The sequence below is a fragment of the Capra hircus genome, chromosome 11, assembly GCF_001704415.2.
Source record: "Capra hircus breed San Clemente chromosome 11, ASM170441v1, whole genome shotgun sequence".
NCBI lineage: Eukaryota > Metazoa > Chordata > Mammalia > Artiodactyla > Bovidae > Capra > Capra hircus.
Genome location: NC_030818.1, coordinates 44,420,362 through 44,432,830, shown reverse-complemented (window position 1 = coordinate 44,432,830; position 12,469 = coordinate 44,420,362). Strand labels below are relative to the sequence as shown.

The window sequence follows — 12,469 nt, the reverse complement described above, 5'->3', positions numbered from 1 at the left end:
TAGATGGCATATTAAAAAGCAAAGACATCACTTTGCTAACAAAGGTCTATTTAGTCAAAGCTCGGTTTTTCCAGTAGTCATGTAAGGGTGTGAGAGTTGGGCCATAAAGAAAACTGAGCTCGGAAGAATTGATGTTTTTGAACTGTGGTGTTGGAGAAAACTCTTGAGAGTCCCTTGGACTGCAAGGAGATCCAACCAGTCAATCCTAAAGGAAATTAGTCCCAAATATTCATTGGAAGGACTGATGCTGAAGTTCCAGTACTCTGGCCATCTGATTCAAAGAACTGACTCCTTAGACCCTGATGATAGGAACGACTGAAGGCAGGAGGACGAGGGGACAGCAGCAGATGAGATAATTAGATGGCATCACTGACTCGATGGACATGAGTTTGAGTAAGCTCTGGGAGCTGGTGATGGACAGGGAAGCCTGGCGTGCAGCAGTCCATGAGGTTGTAAAGAGTCAGACACGACTGAGCGACTGAACTGAAAATTAAATGAGAATGAAATCTTTTGATTTCCATTCCTAATGAGAAGATTACACTGGAGAGTGATTGGAGGAGCTTGAGCATCAGTTAATCAGCTGCTTTGAGTTTTCTGTTTTAGAAAAATCACAGATTGCAGTTTTATTCCTTCATTGGGAGAAAGTACACTGAAAAACATGACTTTGAATGCAAAGTTTTCTGTTCTTCATAAAAATGTATGGCTTTCTGGGGGCTTCCCAGGTGGTGCTAGTGATAAAGAACCCACCTGCCAGTGCCAGAGATACAGGATGCCTGGGTTCAGTCCCTGGGTTAGGAAGATCCCCTGGAGAAGCAAATGGCAACTCACTCTAGTACTGTTGCCTGGAGAATTCCATGAACAGAGGAGCCTGACAGGCTACAGTCCGTGGGGTCACAAAGAGACAGACACAACTGAGTAATTAACACTTTAACATTTTTACAAGTTTCAATTGTTAAATTTGTGATAGTCATCTTCTAGTGCATTGAAATACATCTGAAGTTGTATTGTGAACCTGACATATTTGACTTTTAAAAAAAAATCCAAATTTTCCATGTCAAACTGAGAGGTGTGTGATATTACAGTGAGCTTATATGCTGCTTCCAAATGCACAAGGAAGGGAAAGATTACAAGTTAGGATGTGAAGTTTCTTGTACATATCCCTCTTGTTTTCTTGTTGCTGAAATTTGCATTTCCTGGGAATGACTGTCCACTTTGTGCCTCTGATCTCTAAGGATATTTATAGCTGTTTTCAGATAATGCCCTCTGTATATCTCCTAAAATTATTGTTTTCAGGCTTCCCCTGATAATTTATCAAAAAGTTTACATTGCAATACCATGTAGTGTGAAAAAAAACTAGTTTTAAAACTAAAATTGTTTTAACAAAAATAATGTATGCACATTTAGAAATAGTGCTAACAACTAATAACTATAATACTAAATAGTTGATGGAAATTATGTTTCTAAATAATATATTTATCCTGCGATTCTTTGATTTATTCCTTGGTGAGACATTTAGCTATTTACTTCCTGTTATAACTGATGAAAACTTAGCTATCTTTCACAATGATGCCTACTTTCCAAATGGTTAAACAGATCAAATAATCGTTTATATACTTTTTCCTGGACACCTGCCTCCTCAAGCCTTGTGTCCTGTGCTCATTTGGTCTGGTTGTCTCTAGGTCTGCTGTGGTTTTCCTGGAGCCAGCCTTGTGCCATGACCCAGTGAATATCTGTCCTGCTTTCTGCTTCAGCCCTGCACCTCCACCTTACTTTCTGGGTGGAATGTTATTTACTCTTCTGGTTAATCTTCTCGTTCTGTAGACCATGTTCTTCTCCAGGTTCCTAAGAACAGAGGCATAGGAGGAAGATTGTTATCATCTTGTATTGAAAAGTGGCTGTATTCTACTCTCATGTTTATAAATAGTGTTTATAACTTGATATAGAACTCTTAATTTTTTCTACATCTGCTTTGTTTTTATATTTTTGTTTTTCTTTGTTTCACATTCAGAAATTCAGAGGCAGTTCTAGGGTGATAGTTGATTACTGCTGTTTAGGATTTTATCTAGGTTTTAAGGTTTACGACTGACTAAATTCACAGTGAAATGGGCCCATGATTATCTTGTATTGTAAAGTCATTGGATATTGTTATCAAGTTATGCCAGTTGTGAGAATAACTTGAGAATTCTTCTTGCTTTTTATTTTCTCTGAAGAAACTCATATGTAATTGGGATAATCTGTTGTTTAAAAACTTGATAGAACTCACCTGCAAAGCTCTCTTTTCCTCCTGTGTCTTTGGTAGACCATTTTCAACCTCTAGTTTAATTTTTAAGTAGTTACAGTATTGATTTGTGTGTGTGTGTGTGTGTGTGTGTGAGAGTTACATTTTTCTAGGAATTTTTATCTGTACCATTTTACTTTTCAGTATTATTGGCAGGTTAATAATTGATCATAATATTCTTCTTAACTATTTAATCTGTGGTTTATATATGGATAGGTTCCCTCTCTGTTCACTATGTTTGTGACTTCCGTCTTCTCTTGATCAGTCTCATAAGAGGTCTGCTTTGTTAGCTTTGTTTTCAAGAAACTGACTCTTGGCTTGTTTGGTTTCCACTTCATTGAGTTCCTCTCTTATTTCATCTCTTCAGTGTATGAACCTTTTCTGGGGGTGGGAGGGACACTGGGGGTTTGCTTGCCCATTGTTCCAAGTACTCCTGATCACGACTGTCAGTCCCAACTAGAACCTACTTCCTGTACCCGCTTCAGCGGTATCTGCTGCCTCCATTCCTGAGCGTTTGGTTTTCTAGTGAGTGTTTGCCAGCTTCTTGTATGTTTCTCCGTGTGAGCCCTCAGGTTCTAGCTTGCTGCTTCTTTCTAATTCACTTCCTCTACCTCCTCCACTGTCAGTTTTTCAAAGTTGTATTGAAATTTCTCATATCTGCATGTCTTTTCTCCTATTCTCTTGGTTCTTGTGTATAGCCTTTTAAATATGCTTACTTTAGCATGGTTTGGAGAGGTGAGGAGATAATTATGGGTAAAGTCAATCCATTGTTTTTAACCTCAAACAAATTGTCCTGTTCCAAAACAGGCCTTGACAGAACGTCTGGATGCTGTTCTTTTGGAAAAAGCAGAGACTGAGCAACACTGTGTTTCTCTGAAGAAGGAAAATATTAAAATGAAGCAAGAGGTTGAGGTAAGGCAGGATTTTTTTTTATCTATTTTTATTAACTTATATAATATAGTTGTAAATTTTAGAACCAGGATCTTAAAAAGCATCTCGTTGGACTTCCCTGATGGTTCAGTGGTAAAGAATCTGCGTGCCAGTGCAGGAGACACAAGTTCAGTCCCTGACCCGGGAAGATCCCACATGCCACAGAGCAGCTAAGCCAGTGCACCACAACTACTGAGACCACATGCCCTAGAGACTAAGCTGTGCAATAGGAGAAGGCGCTGCAGTGAGAAGCCCCTGCTCACCACAGTTAGAGGAGAGCCTGAGTAGCAATGAAGACCCAGCACAGCCAAAGATAAATAAATATAAATAAGACTAAAAAAATACTAAGGGGAAAAAAAGCATCTCATCTTATTTTAAATATAATATTTGCAGATAAGGGAACAGACTGATATTTTAAAAGAAGGATAACTGAAATCACTGAGCTACATGGAGAGATACAGCTAACATTTACCTGTTCATTTTAATGTTTAATCTTTTTAGCTGTAGTATCATTTTTTAATAAAATGGGAAAGATACCTATTTTATGAAATATCTGTTTTATGAGACACTACCAATTTAAATGTTGATTGTCTCACATACTGTACATACTGTTGCTTGCTCACTTCTTGGATACTTGCCTACCTTTGGGTCTGTGCTACTTTTCTCCCCAAAACTTTTATCACTCTATTCAGGAGATGTTCATTAAAGCCTGTAACTTAATAGAACTTATGTAATTTATTACCATTTAAAACAAAAGTAAACTCAGAGATTTCCTTGCTTTGAGTAAGACATTAGTACTACTGCTGGATATCATCATTATTATTAAGGTGGTCAGAGCTTCTAAGCAGAATTTTTGGAATCTAAGGATCATATTTCTCTGTGTACACTGCTACTTGTTTCCTCCTTATGAGACTGTGTCTCTTATTTTTCTTAAGGCAGAGGTTTCGTCTTAAATAATTTTTGTGTGCTTTTTACGTTTATAGGATTCTGTAACTAAGTTGGAAGATGTGCAGAAAGAGTTGGAACAATCACAAAGAAGCTATGAAAAAGAAATAGAAAATTTGAGAAATGAATTAACAACAGTACATTCCAAATACAGTAATGATAAAGCTGATTGGCAAAAGGAAGTGGAAGAAGCAGCAAAAAAACAATTAGAGCTTTCAGAACAGCTCAGATTTCAGAGTGATTCTGAAGATAATGTTAAAAAGCTGCAAGAAGAGATTCAGAAAATTAAGCTAGTCTCTGAGGATCAAATTTTATGTCTGCAAAAGCAGTTAGAAATTGCCACAAATAAAAAGGAGCAAGAAATTACTCACCTCCAGGGAGTGATTGAGGCTAATTGTCAGCAGTACCAAAAAGATATTAATAGTTTGCAGGAAGAACTTGTACAGTTGAAATCTACACACCAAGAAGAGGTGAAAGAATTGATGTGCCAAATTGAAACATCTGCCAAAGAACACGAAGCAGAAGTAAATTATTTGATCCAGCTAAAGGATAACTTAGTCAGAAAGTGTGAGGCAGGTGAGATGAACATTCAGGAGAAGTATAAATGTGAATTAGAAAATGAAGGGAAAGCCTCAGGTGCAGACCAAGAAAATCAGGTGTGCTCTTTCCTCTTACAGGAAGATTCTCTTGTAGAACAAGCAGTGAATGAAAAAGTTAGACACTTAGAAGATGCCCTAAAAGAACTGGAGTCTCAACATAGCATCTTAAAAGACGAGTTAACTTACATGAATAATCTAAAATTAAAACTTGAAATTGACGCCCAACATATAAAGGATGAGTTTTTTCATGAACGGGAAGATTTAGAGTTTAAAATTAATGAATTATTACTAGCTAAAGAAGAACAGGGATATATAATCGAGAAATTAAAATCTGAGCTAGAAGATGCAAATAAACAGTTTTGCTGCACCATCGAACAACATAACAAGGAAGTACAGAGTCTGAAGAAACAGCATCAAAAAGAAATAACAGAACTAAATGAGACATTTTTGTCAGATTCAGAAAAAGAAAAGTTAACATTAATGTTTGAAATACAGGGTCTTAAGGAACAGTGTGAAAAACTACAACAAGAAAAGCAAGAAGCAATGTTAAACTACGAGGGTTTACGAGAGATTATGGAAATTTTACAGACAGAGCTGGGGGAATCTGCTGAAAAAATAAGTCAAGAGTTTGAATCAATGAAGCAACAACAAGCATTTAATATTAATGAACTTCAGCAGAAGCTCCAAACTGCATTTAATGAAAAAGATGCTCTTCTTGAAACTGTGAATTGTCTCCAGAGAGAAAATGATAACTTACTGTCACAGCAGGAATGTGTACCAGAACTTGAAAATACCATAAAGAATCTTCAAGAGAAGAATGAACTGTATCTAGTTAGTCTCAGTCAGAGAGATACCATGTTACAAGAATTTGAAGCAAAGATAAGTTCTCTTACTGAGGAAAAATATGATTTCATAAGTAAGATGAAAAGTTCTCATGAAGAGATGGATAATCTTCACAAAAAATGTGAAAGGGAAGAAAGGTTGACTGTAGAACTTAGGGAAAAAGTGGATCAGACTGCCCAGTACAACAGTGAACTAGAACAGAAGGTGAATGAATTAACAGCAGGACTAGAAGAAACTTTAAAAGAAAAGGATGAAAAGAACCAAAAACTGGAAAAGCTTACAGCTCAGTTGAAAACTCTCTCCGAAGACCAGGAAGCCATGTCATTGGAAGTGAGGTCTCTTCGTGAAGAAAATAGCAAACTGAGTTCAGAGAAGAACCTGCTGAGCAGGGATCTGGAAGCCCTCCTGTCTCAAAAAGAAGGAGATGTTGCACTTCAGAAGCAGATCTCTGAATTAGAAGAGGAACTTCGGTTAGCTGTCAGAGAAAGGGATAATTTGAATAAATTTTTGGAAAGCGAGCAAGTTCAGAAGTTGTTTGTCAAAGCTCAGTTGTGTGGTTTTCTTGAACAGATGGAGTCAAAGGTTTCACACGAAAGGGAAGAACAGGATGTTGTAAATATCCTACAAGCCATGGGTGAATCCTTAGATAAAATAAATGAAGAAAAATACAACTTGGCTTTTCAGTATGATGAAAGAAAAGTAGAGTTAGAAAAAGAGATTAAGCTCCTTCAAGAAGAGCATATGGTTCAGTGTGAGGAGCTTAGGTCTCTACTAAGAGATTATGAGCAAGAGAAAGTTGTCCTAAGGAAGGAGTTAGAAGAAGCCCTCTTGGAAAAGGAGGCCCTGCAGTCTGACCTTCTGGAGATGAAGAATGCCAGTGAACAAACAAGGTTTGAAAATCAGAATCTCCTAATTCAGGTTGAAGAAATGTCTCAAAAACTGTGTAGAGAAAATGAAAACCATCACGAAAAAGAAAAAGATTTTATAAAAGAACTTGAAAACCTAAGGCCATTATTGGAACAGAAAGAATCTGAATTGCAAGATGTGAAAGCAGAGTTAATATCATTAAAGGTAATATTAATGTGAATTTTATTTAAGTAAATTCTTAGTTCTAGTCACAAGCTCTAGACAATATAAATATTACCATTTTTACACTTCGAAGTCACATTTTTAGCATTTAAGCTCAAATGCAAATTTTTGAAAAGTACATTAGACATATTCATATCACACTTAATCATACTGATTACTGTTGGTTTTAGATTATTTTGGAATCTTGATTTTACATAAGATTAAGTGGCCAGGGGGTTAAATGTTGGTCAAAAGTAGTCACCAGCAAAACTACAACTAAATGTGAAAATTTTTTAATTTTATCCTTGTATGATACACATATTACCTTAAAGCACAGTTGAGCAAAAAGAAAATAGGCTAAAGCAATATTTCATTTTAGCCAAAACTTCAGATTTTCCTCCCAAGATTGTGGCAGGATAAACTATGGTCATCATTTAATCTCTTCCTTATTACATCATGTATTTGATATCCATTGGGTGGGTCATCTTGGGCTTGGCTGCTATTGTTTTTAGTAGTAAATGCTATGTGCATGATGAGATCAGAATTACTGGGTCTCTAAAGGGAAGAGAAAGTCTGTTCAGGTGATTGCTCTCTGTATGAATTCTCTTTAATAATATATTTTTTTTCATGCTTAGCGTAACGGCCAGTTCATCATGGGGAATGCAGTGATTGTCTTTGTTTTTCCTATAAAATCTAGGATTCCTTCAAGAAATCACCTTCTGTAGAAAGTGATCAACCTTCAGTAAAAGAGTTTGAAGAAAAAATAGGTAACTATGGTTTTGCATATGTTTTTATGGTTAATTGAACAGATTCTTAGAGTTAGAACAGAATGGGAAGTTCTCTCTCCAGTTAATGAGGTGTTAAAAGCATAGTATCACTCTTCTTCTGATGGCCTCTGCCTTCTGCTCGCCTTCACTTTCAGAACTCTCACTTTCTGTTGTTTCATCCAGAGGACTGTTGTGATTCCTTTTATAAAAAGTGCCATGATTGTTTTGGGGATTTTCATTCATTTAGCAAACTTGGCTTGAAAGGCCAGCTACTTAGGCACTGGTGATAGGAAGGTGGCTAAGATGCAGTCTTTGTCTTCAAGAACACACTGCAAGAGAGGGCTGTTCCTCCCGGAGTTTGGGGTGTGGACGGGTTCTGCTGGTGGCAGTGCAGGAAGATGTGACTAACTGCTTGTTGAGTTGGGAGAAACATCACAGGACAGGCTGTCCTTGTCTTAAAGAGTGAGTAATGTAACCCAAGAAGGAGGATACTGTAGCAAGAGGAGACGGCAGGTGCTAGTATGTTCACACTGCTGACATCCGGGGGTCCTCCTGGGAGGTTCTAGAGTGGGAGAGGCCACTCCCAGCAGGGCTGGTGTGATGTGTGGAGGAGTCCGGCTTCATCACTCCTGCTTATCCGTCAGAGTAACCAAGATGGGGTTGTGTGAAGTACCTGTAATTCCTCATTTTACTGCCCAGTTGTTGCGGGTGTAGTGGGAACAATCTAGAGTGACCCACAGTCTTCTGTGATGGATGGTTGGAATGGTTGGGGTGACTGGTAGAGGGCTGACCAGGTAAGCCACTTCTCTGCATCATTAGCGTTAGAAGCCCTGAGGTGGAGATCACCAAGGAAGTGAGTGTAGAAGAAAGACAAGGACCAGAAACAGTTCTCTGTCGAGTAAAAGTCAGAAAGATAGAAATGGCAAAAGAGTGAAAAGAAATAACTGGAGGGTTAGAAATACCCAGAGCATAAGATGTCTTGGAAGCTAAGACCAGTGAAGTGCATTTGGAGGAAGTGTTGAGGAGGGAAGAAAGGCCACTTTAGTACTCAGGCCCAGCCTGAGCTAAGCAGCATCAAGGTCCTTGGTAACTTGATAACAGTTGCCATGGTATGCAAGAGAATGACTGGAACGGATTCAGGGAGAAAATAGGGGAGAGAAATGTGAGAACAGACACAGACCATGCTCAGAAGGAAGAGATGGGACAGAGTCCAGAGGGGTGGTGTGGATTTGTGTGTGTGTGTGTGAGAGAATGAATGAAGTCTCACCTGTCTTCTCATGACCCTCCCCTCCCCTCTTTGGCTGCTTCCACCCTTTGTTCCTGACCTTAAGCTCTTGGTGGCATTTCTCTTGTTGCATGTCTGTCAACTGTTGGGGTGAATCCATTAGAGAGTGGGTTTTGCTGCACAAGAGAGGGGAGAATTGTGCACTGATGGCCCAAGTAGGTGAGGGGGTGTGGGGTGCGACACAGAAGTGGAAGAGTTGGCCTGTGTTACGCACAGACGGTGCCCCTGTCACAGCCGAGGAAGGCAGTGGTGAACAAAGGCACAACTCAATGAATCAGCAAGTGTGGAAGTTCAGATCATTACCGAAGTTCATCAGAGACACGAGAAGTAAGATCTGGAGCATGGAGTTTACGTCGGGGAAACGGCCAGAGAGATTAAGGAAGAGTCACACTGGACATACTGAAGTCCAGCTGGAAAAAATCAGACCCACCCACCGGAGGCACCTGTGGATCATGAACAGTGAAGAGCGTCTGACATCTCTGCTTCATCCTGATTGGCTGTCACCACCAAGGAGCCCAGCATACCTGCATTTCCAGGAGGTCCTCTGCTGTTCAGGGGTCCGAATGGCCTCTCCATGTATGGACACTGAGGAGATGGGCTGTTCTGGAAGACTGAAGAAAATGAGAATTCTGTTCATTGTTTGCCTTGCCTAGAAAATCCATAATTAAGCTTTTACTTAAAAATAGATACTTTGCTAGTTATTTTAATTTCAAATTGTGTATTTTGTGTACTAGATTAAAGTTTCATTTCTAGGACTATGTGAGTAATTCTTATATTTTCCCCTAGTTTTCATTTGAGTTTATGTATAATTGTTTCGTTTTATGTTTTTAGGATACTTGGAAAAAGAAGCCAAAGAGAAAGAGGAGAAAATAAGTAAGTTAAAACTAGTTGCTGTGAAAGCAAAGAAAGAACTAGATTCTAGCAGGAAAGAAGTAAGTTGACTTAAAAATCCAAGATTTGTGAACCTTACCTTTTAGAAAATCATGTTTTTCTGTGCATTAAAAAACTATCATATATTTAAAATAGGCCCAGACGCTCCAGGAAGAACTTGAATCTGTTCGCTCAGAAAGGGATCAGTTGTCTACTTCCATGAGAGATCTCATTCAAGGAGCTGAAAACTATAAGGTAAAAATGGTTATATTAATAACAAGTTACATTTGTGACTTGTAAGTTAAGAAATGTACTTGAAATATAAAACTTTTTTTTTGTTTATTTATTTTAATTGGAGGCTAATTACTTTACAATATTGTAGTGGTTTTTGCCATACATTAACATGAATCAGCCATGGGTGTACACGTGTTCCCCATCCTGAACCCCCTCCCGCATCCCTGGTCATCCCATCCCTCAGGGTTGTCCCAGTGCACAAGCCCTGAGCACCCTGTCTCATGCATTGAACCTGGACTGGTGATCTGTTTCACATATGATAATATACATGTTTCAATGCTATTCTCTCAAATCATCCCACCCTTGCCTTCTCCCACAGAGTCAAAAAGCCTGTTCTTTATATCTGTGTGTCTCTTTCGCTGTCTCACATACAGGGTCATCGTTACCATGTTTCTAAGTTCCATATATATGCGTTAGTATACTGTATTGGTATTTTTCTTTCTGACTTAACTTCACTCTGTATAATAGGCTCCAGTTTCATCCACCTTATTAGAACTGACTCAAATACATTCTTTTTAATGTCTGAGTAACATTCCATTGTGTATATATACCACAGCTTTCTTATCCATTCGTCTGCTGATGGACATGGTTGCTTCCATGTCCTGGCTATTGTAAACAGTGCTGTGATGAACACTGGGGTACACGTGTCTCTTTCAATTCTGGTTTCCTCTGTGTGTATGCCCAGCAGTGGGATTGCTGGGTCATAAGGCAGTTTTATTTCCAGTTTTTTAAGGAATCTCCACACTGTTCTCCACAGTGGCTGTACTAGTTTGCATTCCCACCAACAGTGTAAGAGGGTTCCCTTTTCTCCATACCCTCTCCAGCGTTTGTTGTAGACTTTTTGATAGCAGCCGTTCTGACTGGCGTGAGATGGTACCTCATTGTGGTTTTGATTTGCATTTCTCTGATAATGAAAACTCTTGTCCATAACATAGTCACCTTGTATGTTTTAGTAAAGGTTTGCACTATTTGTGTGTGTGTGTAATGTGTCATCCTAGTGTCAAGGTTTTAAGTGGCTAGGGTTTCCAGTTCCATTTCAGTTGCTCAGTCGTGTCTGACTCTTTGCGACCGCATGAATCGCAGCACTCCAGGCCTCCCTGTCCATCACCAACTCCCGGAGTTCACTCAGACTCACGTCCATTGAGTCAGTGATGCCATCCAGCCATCTCATCCTCTGTCATCCCCTTCTCCTCCTGCCCCCAATTCCTCCCAGCATCAGAGTCCTTCCCAATGAGTCAACTCTTCGCATGAGGTGGCCAAAGTACTGGAGTTACAGCTTTAGCATCATTCCTTCCAAAGAAATCCCAGGGTTGATCTCCTTCAGAATGGATTGGTTGGATCTCCTTGCAGTCCAAGGGAGTCCCAAGAGTCTTCTCCAACATCACAGTTCAAAAGCATCAATTCTTCGGTGCTCAGCCTTCTTCACAGTCCAACTCTCACATCCATACCTGACCACAGGAAAAACCATAGCCTTGACTAGGCAGACCTTAGACGGCAAAGTAATGTCTCTGCTTTTGAATATGCTATCTAGGTTGGTCATAACTTTTCTTCCAAGGAGTAAGTGTCTTTTAATTTCATGGCTGCAGTCACCATCTGCAGTGATTTTGGAGCCCCAAAAAATAAAGTCTGACACTGTTTCCACTGTTTCCTCAGCTAGGGTTTAAATATGCTTTAAGGTATTGTTTTTTAAGACTACCATTTCTGTTTGGAATTTCCTAATAAAATCAGTAATAAACAAAGATGGCTATTATTACAGTACTCTGGCCAAGGAAATGTGAAAGTTAGACATGTGTGTTCTTGCCTGGAGAATCCCTGGGACAGGGGAGCCTGGTGGCCTGCCATCTGTGGGGTTGCACAGAGTTGGACATGACTGAAGTGACTTAGCAGCAGCAGCAGCAGACATGTCTAACACAAATGTGAAAACACTATTTGGAGGTATTACTGCTCATCAGCCTAAATAACATGAGACACTATTATAGGAAGATGAAAAAATAAAACAGAAGAATTTACCATTTTGTTTCTTTATGCATTCAAGTATTTCTACAGCCAGGCTGAGCCTGAGTACTAGGAAGACGGTGGTCAACCAGGTAGGTGGAGTTTCTGCCAACCTGGCCTTAGTCCCAAAGGCAGTAAGAGCAGACAGACAAAGAAATAGTGTGTAGGAAAGGTAAGGTGGGTGGGGTGACTTCCGTGTAACAACAAGCACTGTAAGCCAGGCAGTCTTCTCAGTGCTTGACATGTCCTGTCACACGTGATGTGTGTGTGTGATAAGCATGTTATTAACGTTGCTGATTTACCAGCAAGGAGTCAGGTCACAGAGCAAGAAGCCAGTGGAGCAGGGGTTAGGTTCAAGCATTTGGTTCCAGATCTCTTCTTCCAGCAAGTAAATGAGCTGTGCTGTGCCAGTGAGACCTGAAAACAGAGAAACCAGGAGAGGAGGAATCAGAAAACTACTTCAGGAAAATCTAGTTCCCCTCTCCAAAATGAATTCTGAGGTTTCGTAAAAAATGAGTGATTTTTAAAAATTAGAATAAAATCCTTAAAATACTTAATCATGTGATCTCTAGATGCAAAATACTTTTCTAAACTT

The 12,469-nt window shown here is 39.3% G+C and overlaps 1 protein-coding gene across 1 annotated transcript in view; it reads left to right on the top strand.

Annotated features, from left to right (window-relative positions):
• Positions 1-12,469, top strand: part of GCC2 (GRIP and coiled-coil domain containing 2) — a 36,375-nt gene that overhangs the window by 5,284 nt on the left and 18,622 nt on the right. The window contains exons 5-9 of the mRNA XM_005686651.2: positions 3,086-3,190; positions 4,192-6,666; positions 7,361-7,430; positions 9,547-9,647; positions 9,742-9,840. Of these exons, the coding sequence (XP_005686708.1) occupies positions 3,086-3,190; positions 4,192-6,666; positions 7,361-7,430; positions 9,547-9,647; positions 9,742-9,840 (2,850 nt within the window). The remainder of the gene's footprint in view (positions 1-3,085; positions 3,191-4,191; positions 6,667-7,360; positions 7,431-9,546; positions 9,648-9,741; positions 9,841-12,469) is intronic.